The sequence below is a fragment of the Vigna radiata genome, chromosome 10 (assembly GCF_000741045.1).
Source record: "Vigna radiata var. radiata cultivar VC1973A chromosome 10, Vradiata_ver6, whole genome shotgun sequence".
Taxonomy (NCBI): domain Eukaryota; kingdom Viridiplantae; phylum Streptophyta; class Magnoliopsida; order Fabales; family Fabaceae; genus Vigna; species Vigna radiata.
The window spans coordinates 15,768,939-15,778,862 of record NC_028360.1 but is presented as its reverse complement, the minus strand read 5'-3'; the positions used below and the strand labels follow the sequence as shown (position 1 = coordinate 15,778,862).

The window sequence follows — 9,924 nt, the reverse complement described above, 5'->3', positions numbered from 1 at the left end:
TTAAAACATAATATAATGTTAAAAATTATAGATATTATATGTAAAAAAAGATACATGTATATAAACATTTTTTTCTAGAAATTTAGAACAAAATTTTACCATTTATTAAGTAATTTGAAAAGAAAAAAATATATTCGACAACAAAAATAACATTGAATCAAACTTATTTAAGAAAATATATCTAACTTTAAATTTAAGTCATGTAAATGCTCCATTAATGAGTCATGTAAATGCTCCATTAATGTAGAGAGAGAAAGAGAAAGATTGCTATTTATAGTGGGGAGGTGTAAGGTATTTTTGGAATAAAAGAAAATAATGGGGAGGTGTAGAATATTTTTGAAATAAATTAAATTAATGGAGAGGTTAGAATATTTTTGAAATAAATTAAATTAATGGGGAGGTACAGATCCCACTTGGGGAGGTGTTGGAGCAACACCCTTACAGTAACCTTTTAGAGATAAGTTATTCAATATGATTTTCTTAAACCATTAAAATTAAAAATCAAAGAATAAAAACTTATAGAAAAATACTGATCGAATTACTGGAAATTAAAAATTGAGAAACTAATTAATAAAAATAAAAACCAAATTTACAGATTTTATAAAATACAAAGATCAAAAGTCTAGGAAGTTCTCACCTTTCATTTCAAATTTCTGAACTCTTCATATTCATTATATGAAAAAAGACAAAATCTAGGAGACTCACATAATAAACGAGTTTAATTTTTCCAGTGATTCCATTTCCAGTTTTCTTCTCTTTGTTTTCCATTTAATAATAGTTAGAGAAAGTAACTTTTGCAGAAAAAAATTAATTAAAATAAGATTTAATTTTTTGACTAAATTTATTTTTTTATTGTTTACTTTTTGAAATTAAAGCTCACGTAATATTAAAAAAAAAAGTCAACCAATGACATTCTTTATAATATAAAACGTAGATAAATTTAAAACGAGGATAAAATTATTATTAACAGTAAATCATATATAGATAAATACAGATAGAGATTACAAAAGTTATCTATCATTAAATAAATGGCACACGTGAAACACTAGGTGTGTTTCCATTTACAAGAAAGAAAACATTTATTCATCAATTACCTTCGAAACATTGAAAGATAGAAGATACTACATATTCTTCAAAGCGTCACAAGCACATCATATTAAAGAGTGAGAACACGTGGAATTGTGGAGCAAAAGCGAAGAACTGAAGCTTAATCTGGAGGAAGCCACGTCAAACACCACATAGTTGTCCTGCAACTGATATCCACCGATAACAATTGAAGCTTTCACAAAAGACATTACAGGTTCTGTCCCTCCATCAACAAATGCCAGACATGCAACATTTTTCTTCGCCATAACCATCGAATTGCCTCCATGAATACTCCACTGTACTCCCCCTTGCAGCACTAGATCAATAGTTGGCACAACTGGTCCTGTTGCAGAATTACCAATGCTGGTTGAATCAAAACATGCCTGAAATGGTGCCACTGCTGCCACTTTCTTTAATCTTCTGTCCGAGGCTTTCTTGAGGAAATCTCGAATGAAAGGCTTGTAGACAGAGGTTTGTAATTCGGTGAAAGGACTCATGGTACTGATCTTGGTGCCCCCATTTCCCTTGTTGTCAATAGACAAAAGGGAAGGCTTTAGGTTCACAACATGACCGTCAATCTTAACTGCTTTCACGTCAATGAAGTATTCCTTGGAGGCAACACCTTCCACAGATACAGGACCTGTGGAAATGGGGTTCACAATGAGAGGGGTGGTTTGGAGAAACTTGGATATTCCCAGAGGATATTCTCCAGCTCCAACAAGCAAGTTGGTGAAACCTTGGTGGTGGTTTGAAGAGGGTAAACAGAGGGAAAACTTGGAAGGAAGCTTATTAGCGGATGCAAGCTGAATTGGTAATGCAAGGTGCGACTTTGAAAGGCCTATAATTCCTCTGCTGTTTTTAGGTAAGCCATTTAGAGGTGATTCTTCATTGGTGAAGGATGGGAATGAATCGGTGTCTATACAGCTAGAAAGCAAGTCAGACACTTTCTGTTGAAGAAGGAATATGAAATCCTCAGCTAAGCCACCACCGAAAAGGAATTTTGCTAGTGGATTGATTGTGTTAGCAGGACATGTGTTGTTTGTGCAACCTGGTTTGAAGGGGCCATTGCAGCCAACACATCCAACGTCGGGGCATTGCTTGGAACCACAGGCTATAGGGCGGTAGGAAGAAGAGTTGTAATNAGTGTTACAGTCATACCATAGGTTTTCTCCAGCAAGATCAATGGTGAGATCAAAGTTGTGCCTGGGAGTTCCTACGCCAACTGAAGTGTAGAACAGATTAGTTGCAGGGTCTTTCTTAATGGGAAGGACAAAGGGGTGTGGTTTGGTGTTGGGAGCATGAGATGCAGATAAGCAACAAACTGAGAAAAGGGATATTGAGACTAGGAAGAAATGGATGGCAAAAGAGGAAGACATTGCTAACACGATGATAATGGATGGTGTCGATGTGTATTATACAGAATTCTAAGTTTCCCTTTTATAGGGAGACGGATGCAGAGTTGTAGTAGTTGTAGTAGTAATGATATTTATGATCGGTGTTGGTCAAAAAGGATGGCCATGAAATGCAGACTCGATATTTTTGGATACGAATTGAACACAGCTGGCACATACAGGCGGTTCTCTGAAAGGGAAAAGGATAAACTTGGGTTCTTAATTAAAATACGGTTTAATCTTTCAAAATTATAAAATAAATTTCACTAGTTTCGGCAACTTCATTTTTATCTATAAATTTTTATAATATCGATTATTATCATATAAATGCTTCTATCTATTTTACAAATGTTTAGGAAAGTAAATGATATCTGTTGAAACAAAAACATCAGTGACATAATTTTTCTGAATATAGTTAAATACAAACGAAGAAATTCACGTTAGTGATGTCAGCGAAGTAAAAAAATAACCTATAGGTTGAAAATTTTGTCGTAATTTTAAGAAAAATAGACATTTACTCTTTAATAAAGCACGTATGGCTAGTTAACATTATTCATTTCTTAAAATTGAAATCAGGCGATACTCAAATAAATAAAAAATAAAAAATCATGCAAAATTTTGGTGTATATATATATATATATATATACACTGACAAATGAAATAATCATCCAATCAAACTCAATGGATGGTTATTTATGATGGAACGACATCTTATCATAATTTCTTTATAATTTTGCTCATGAGAAATATGCATAAATCTTTTACTAGGTTAAACATTTTTCGCCGTCAAAAATATGAAAAGATATTAATATCGTTATTTTCAAACGTCAACGTTTTCTCCTCTACTTTTAAAATGGGATAAATTTATCAAACAGATATTTTCTTCAAAGCCGAGAAATTGGGCTTAATAAATGGTTAAAATTTGTTGAACAGATTCTATAGTTAATTTGAAACAGTCAAAATCCATTCGAAACTACACTTTGTGGGTAAATTGACTAAAAAACCTCTGTTCTCTCCGAATATAGCCACTACTTCATTCTATTTCAACGGCTATTTTTTTTTTTTTCACAGACAAAGCTACTGAAAAATACCCACTGGGGTTGTACCCTACCCCGAAGCTTAGGTGCTGAAGAAATTAAGATGCAATTATCACGGCTGAACTTAAATACTTGCAGCCAGCTTCAACCGAGCTTGCAGATACAATAGCATAAACTTTCAACCATTTTCATTGATTTAATCAAGCTTCACATCGTAGCTGTTATGGCACTTTGAAACCTCATTTGTAGTTGAATGAAACTCCCATTTTCTATCATTTAAATATAACAGTTGCTATGTCGGAAGGCTATAAACAACAAAGAGGTCGCTCTAGAAAATCTAATTAATCAACTGCCAATTCAACTTTAGCCAATCTGTTCTGGAAGCTTAAGATACAAAATTTCACTTCTAACTGATATAAAATTTAATAACTGAAGAAAAGAAAATAAATATATGAGATCAAGCACGAGAGAAAAGACAGGTGGTGCCATTCAAGTCTATAATAATAGCCAAAAAATAACAAAAATCCAAGACACATCGGGCTACATGTACACGCACCGTGTAAGCCAAAATTGTAATACCTCAAAAACGCTATCAAGGCATACAATCAGCTTTTTTGCTATGGAAATATGTCTTTCTACTCATCCGTCACGCATCCGCTAGAAGCAGATTTCACATTTTTAATATACTGGGACAGAACAAACAATATAGGATTAGAAACACTAGGATGAAAAAATTACTGACAAGTGTAGATAATATTTCATAATATAAAATGTGCCGATGTGCATATTAAAATTAATCTAGAACTAAACAACAAATACACTTTTTATCATCTAATTAACAAAGGGAAAAAAAATGCAATTTCCCATCCCAATATCTCAGTTGTTATTCTTTAGTCCTTTGAAGGTTCTTAGATTTATTGTTAATTTAATGGTATTTGACCGCAGCGACACAAACTTAGAAAATCTGACTCAGGACAAATATACCCACAACCAAGAAAACTAGATTGTATAAACTGAAAATAGGAGGACCAGAGAGTAGTACTCATGGATATGGATTGAAATGTATCGAGACCAGTATAGAGTTACGTCTACCATTTTTCCTTCCAAGAGTTTCAAGCCACATACCTTGTACAGTGCTCCTCGGTTAGCTTTATATGGAGGAGCAGTCCAGCTTTTTTTGCGTGCCTCCATCTCCTCATCTGATACCAAAACATCAATTCTCCTTTTTTGGACGTCAACGTTGATTATGTCTCCATTTTTAATCAAGCCAATTGGACCACCTTCCTATAAAATCAATAAAGCTAGTAAAATTATTATCGGTTCACTAAAAAAACAATTTTCAAGAATTTCTTTATTAAGAGAAAATAACTGAAAAAGTTTGTTCTTAGTCTTACGTAGGTTTCCTAAAGCATTCTACCTTTGTAGTCCTGATTAAAACATCAGAAGTAAAATTGCACACAATTACAGTAAAGCATTATAATATGATCTTCAACATTTAAAACCGGACATACTACTATTACACCCAATACAACTAAATAGCTTGAATGTTAGAACTAAACTGAGTTTACAAAGAACAAAGTTTAATACCAAAAGGCAGGCCTAGATGGTTTTAGAAGTATAATCTTTTTCTAAATACACAAACACACTACAATTATTTCCTCTGAATAAATTGCAAAAGTGAGAATAGTCATTCCAAATGATGCCAAAGCCATTTCTCTGGTCCCTTGAAAATAGAGCACTGCAGAAAATACTATCGTTGCCATTGCTTATAAATATTTCTTTCTCACTCCAGTGTCTTCCGTTTCCTCACAATTTCCCTTACTAATATGATATTTTGTTTACAATCATAACACTGCTGCTAAGAATCTCAAGATCAGCCATTTTTGCCACTCACGGTTATGAGAGGCGAACCAAACCAGGTGTTTCTTTATGAGCTGAACAAAGTTAACAGATTTTAGCATACACACAAATTATTACTGGTGGTAAACATTCCTTTACTAATAATTAAGTGCAGGGATTAATTATGTCAAGCATTTGGCTAACAACTTAAGATAACACAGTTCACACACGATGCATCTGATTATAAAAACTATTCAATTAACCTGTGCTTCAGGGCATATATGGCCAACCACAAATCCATGTGAACCTCCTGAAAATCTTCCATCAGTCAATAATGCAACTTCCTGCAATATTAAAAGACAATAGGCTTAAGAAATACCAGTCCAGCATAGGTTCATTATCATGATTCATAATGCTTTGAAATAAGTCATTTCAGTTTCTACTAAAATAATAATGACCGGAAAATCTCTGTACACGTGTTTGGCTAAATAGAAATTTTAAAATAAGCTCAAGTCAATTTAATTTATATCAGTGAAGATGGAACTCGACATGTCAGTTAATACACCATAGTGATAATGGACACTATTACAGACTAAGTAAATAAAATAAAAGGGATAAAAGACAAACCTTTCCGAGACCTGCACCCATTATTGCACTTGTTGGTGTTAACATCTCAGGCATGCCTGGACCACCCTTGGGTCCCTCTCCCCTGATCACAACCACTTTACCCTGAAAAAAATAGAAACACAAGAAATCTTATGTCCAATTTTACGTTTTACCGGTCTCCTATTGTGGTTATATCCATGTCAAACCAAACACATAGTGCAATAAAATTGTGAAATAGATAGCAACCATTTCAACCAAATTGGTGATCTGTATAGTTCCAAAGAAGGTTGTGGTGCAACAAGCACCAGAATCAGAACAAAGGTAAATCACTGAGATTAACAGTTAAAATAGAAGGAACAAACCTGGTCCTTCTTGTTGTTGCTCAGTAAAAGAAAATATAAAATTAAGAAAAAGCTTGAAAAATGCAATTTCTCTTCAACGATTACTTCTTAAAAAAAAATTATAACGAGTAAACCTTTATGACTAATGATAGTATGCGTCTGCAAACTTGATTTGTGAAATTGATTTTGGTTAGAACTAATTTCAAACTTCTAAGTGAAGTGATTTACGTTTAAATTGTTTTTTCTCAAAAGGAAGCTTGTAAAATAAATCAATGTGAAATTCTCGATCCAATACCAAAGGTTGACAAGCACACGTGAAATAATAAAACTTTTGAATATTGTAATTCTTGATACTTTCAAAGCTAGAATTGTCCTTATATGCTGAGTTTTCGGTGAAACAGGAAAACAAAAACCTTAAAACTCGAAGGATCCTCTGATATAGCAGCAATCATCGCCTCCTCTCCTTCAAACACAAGTGCAGGACCTGTTGAATAATACTTGCACTAATAAAAAAATGTGCTATGGGAAGATATAATTTGAAAATAAAATATTTGAGAAATTCAAGAAAACAGGGCATGAAATTTCACCAGAAAAGTACAGTCCTTCTTTTCCAGTAATTTTAGCGACAGAACCCTGTGGTGCAAGGTTTCCATATAATATTTGAATGTGACCCGTCTTCTTGATGGGATTTTCTAGCGGCCTTATTATTTCCTGAATCATGCATCACAGAAAAATTGTAATTTGTGAAGAGATCAATTTATTAGAAAAAGATACAGCTCAACAGATACGTCATACTCGTACCTGCCCTTTGGACAAAGGAGGGACAAGTGCTGCATTTTCAGCAAGGGTTTTTCCAGTGACTAGAGAGGAGGTATAAGTATGTTAGAGATAAGTGTATCTTCTGGAAATTAACCTTCTGTTCTTAACAGACAAAACACGAAGGCATGTAAACATACCAGTTAAACAGTCACCATCTAAAAGGCCTTCCTCAAGAAGGTAACGGATAACTGCAGGGGTTCCTCCAATCTACAAAAGAGAAGTCAAAATAATAAGAATTCTAAGCAAGCATAATAACGGCAAAAGAGTATATACATCATATGACTGCGACAAATTGATAAGACAAGCAATGTTCAATTATTTAACAAAAGCATCAATTGCATACCTTGTGCAGATCTTCCATGACGTATTTCCCACTAGGCTTAAGATCTGCAATAAAAGGAACCTCGTCGCTAACCTTCTGAAAATCATCAAGAGTCAAATCAATGCCAACCGACCTGCCAAAATTATTATACTTGAGATTTCCTCCCAGTATTATTGTATAACAATAGGATCTCTGGCATCAAACTTCACTCACTTAGCTATAGCAATAAAATGTAGCACAGCATTAGTAGAACCACCAAGTGCCATAACTACAACCATTGCATTACGTAGTGATTTACGAGTGATGATATCTCGAGGCTTCAAGTCCATCTTCAGTAACTCAAGTAGATATTTCCCAGCTAATCGACACTCATCCAACTTTAGTGGATCCTCAGCTGGAGTAGACGAGCTGCAGGAACAAGAAACAAAGGTAAGCACATTCTAACAGAAAACAGGAGAGAAAACTTACACAAAACTTACCTATAGGGAAGAGACATTCCCATAGCTTCTATTGCAGAAGCCATGGTATTAGCTGTATACATGCCACCACAGGCCCCAGCACCAGGGCAAGAATTGCGAAGAACATTTTGTCTTTGATCATCACTAATTGATCCACTCACAAATTCTCCATAGCACTAAAGGAAAACCAGAAATCAATGGAACATTATTAACTACAGTTGCCTTAGCTCAACAGTACACATCCAACTTAGATGTTCAGGGAAAACAAATTTATAGTTTAGAGTATAATTTTTCCAACATTAACAGTGGCAACTTTTCCGTCATTTAGAAAGAAGACTATACTACAGAATGAAGACTATCAATAACACGGAGAGCTCTTTTAAGCTTTATATTCATTTTTTTCCTTCTTTTCAGTTCACCAAAGAGGGATTCTTCCACTCCGTCATACTGGTTTTCCTTTTCTGATATAAAACTTTAGCTCAGCAGAATTTTCCTTTGTTTAAAAGGAGTGCAAAATAAAAGGAGGAGAAATCAATTAACCACAAACAATGAAGAGATGAGATGAAATTAAAAAGAAAAGGTTTTCTTACCTGAAAGGCAGACACTATATCAATCGTATTGCCCTGAAAATGACCAGGCTGAAACAAAAAATAATAATAATCAAAAATAGAACGATGATGAAAAACAGCACCTGAATATTCCCCTACACCTGAAAATGAAAAACCACATAAAAAGGGGGAAGGGGATGAATATTCCCACACCATTTTCTCTTTCATTTCCTTTTTAACATCATTTTCTTCCCTATCTCTTTCTTATTTTATGAAGACATAACTCATCTCATCTATTCTCTTATGTCTTTTGTTATTTATTCCTTTCTGTTCTTTCCATCTCCAACATCATTTGATGTATACCATTTTACATTTTCGGAACGAAAAATACCGCTCCCAAAATAATAAAAAATAAGCAACCTACAATATCAGAACAACAGCAAAAATGATAAACATGTAACAATAGCATATTCAGCTCAGAGGAAATTATTAATTAGAAAAATGGCCAAATTCAAGACAATGGCTACATTTTAAGCGACTTTACCTTTATAGTCCCGCCATAAACCATGATACTAGGTCTGTTGAGCCTGCCCATGGCAATGATAGTACCTGGCATCTGTAAAAGCGTAAGATACATGTGAACACACAGACATAACATCAAACACATGGAGCGCAAACGCGGCGCCGGTCTTACATTTTTGTCACAGCCGGGGATGGAAATGTTAGCGTCGTACCACTGCGCAGCCATAACGGTTTCAATGCTATCGGCAATGAGGTCTCTGGACTGCAAGCTGTAGCACATACCTCTGGTGCCCATGGATATGGCGTCGCTGACGCCGATGGTGTTGAAACGGAAGGGAACCATGCCAGCGGCGGCCACGCCTTCGCGGACGGCTTCGGAGAGAAGGAGGAGATGCATATTACAAGTGTTTCCCTCGTACCAGACCGAGGAGACGCCCACCTGCGGCTTCGCCATGTCCTCCTCGGAGAGTCCTACGCCGTAGAGCACGGCCTGAGACGCTCCCTGCGACTTCGGCTCCGTGATTCGGGAACTGTACTTGTTCAACTTGACCGTTTCGGTGGTGGTGTCCACCGCGACGGAGGCTCGAACAGAGACAGAACATGAACGAGAATGGGATCTGAGAGATTGCGGCGAAATGGGGATAAATGTGTAAGTGGGAGAGAAGAGTGTGGACTGCATTCTGAAGTGTGGGTTAGAGAGAGAGAGAGAGAGACGGGCGCAACGCAAAACACTTCTAAAGGTTTAGGGAAAGGTGAGTTGATTTCTTGCACTTCTGTTTTTTATCACGTGCGCTTACTTTTGGGATAAAATATGTTCTCTGTAAAATGTAAATATATTATTAAGTTTTTCAAAAACAAACTGTATTATTTTCATTCTTCTAAAATTTAAAGAATTACTTTAAAGGAAAAGTATGGATGCCAATAATAAATTTACTATAAATTTTAAAATTAATTT

General features: G+C 35.1%; 2 protein-coding genes across 3 annotated transcripts in view; both read right to left on the bottom strand.

The window, feature by feature from the left end:
* The window catches only part of LOC106776255 (basic 7S globulin), a 6,591-nt gene extending 4,054 nt beyond the window's left edge, over positions 1-2,537 (bottom strand). Inside the window, exon 1 of one of the 2 annotated variants that reach the window (XM_014663648.2) lies at positions 1,593-2,537. In XM_014663648.2, coding sequence (XP_014519134.1) covers positions 1,593-2,462 — 870 coding nt within the window. In that variant the 5' untranslated portion in view covers positions 2,463-2,537. Of the gene's footprint in view, positions 1-935 lie in introns of those variants that run through there. The other variant, XM_014663647.2, reaches the window with a different exon arrangement.
* Positions 2,538-3,816: 1,279 nt separating this feature from the next.
* Positions 3,817-9,648, bottom strand: LOC106776052 (dihydroxy-acid dehydratase, chloroplastic). The gene is made up of 14 exons (XM_014663352.2): positions 9,142-9,648; positions 8,992-9,063; positions 8,490-8,537; positions 7,921-8,075; positions 7,655-7,849; positions 7,463-7,574; positions 7,257-7,326; positions 7,102-7,160; positions 6,888-7,011; positions 6,714-6,784; positions 5,981-6,082; positions 5,617-5,697; positions 4,640-4,798; positions 3,817-4,200 (listed from the first exon to the last, which is right to left on the bottom strand). Exons 1-14 carry the CDS (start codon positions 9,646-9,648, stop codon positions 4,150-4,152), a joined length of 1,806 nt encoding a protein of 601 aa, XP_014518838.1. The 3' UTR covers positions 3,817-4,149.
* Positions 9,649-9,924: the final 276 nt, after the last annotated feature.

Bases quoted from the DNA above. Each gene is read 5' to 3' on its own strand.
- LOC106776052 (XM_014663352.2), bottom strand. From the start codon at position 9,648: ATGCAGTCCACACTCTTCTCTCCCACTTACACATTTATCCCCATTTCG. The intron at 9,064-9,141 runs GTAAGACCGGCG...ACGCTTTTACAG, and splicing joins TCCCCGGCTGTGACAAAAAT to ATGCCAGGTACTATCATTGC. The intron at 5,698-5,980 runs GTTTGTCTTTTA...TTAATATTGCAG, and splicing joins TGGGTGCAGGTCTCGGAAAG to GAAGTTGCATTATTGACTGA.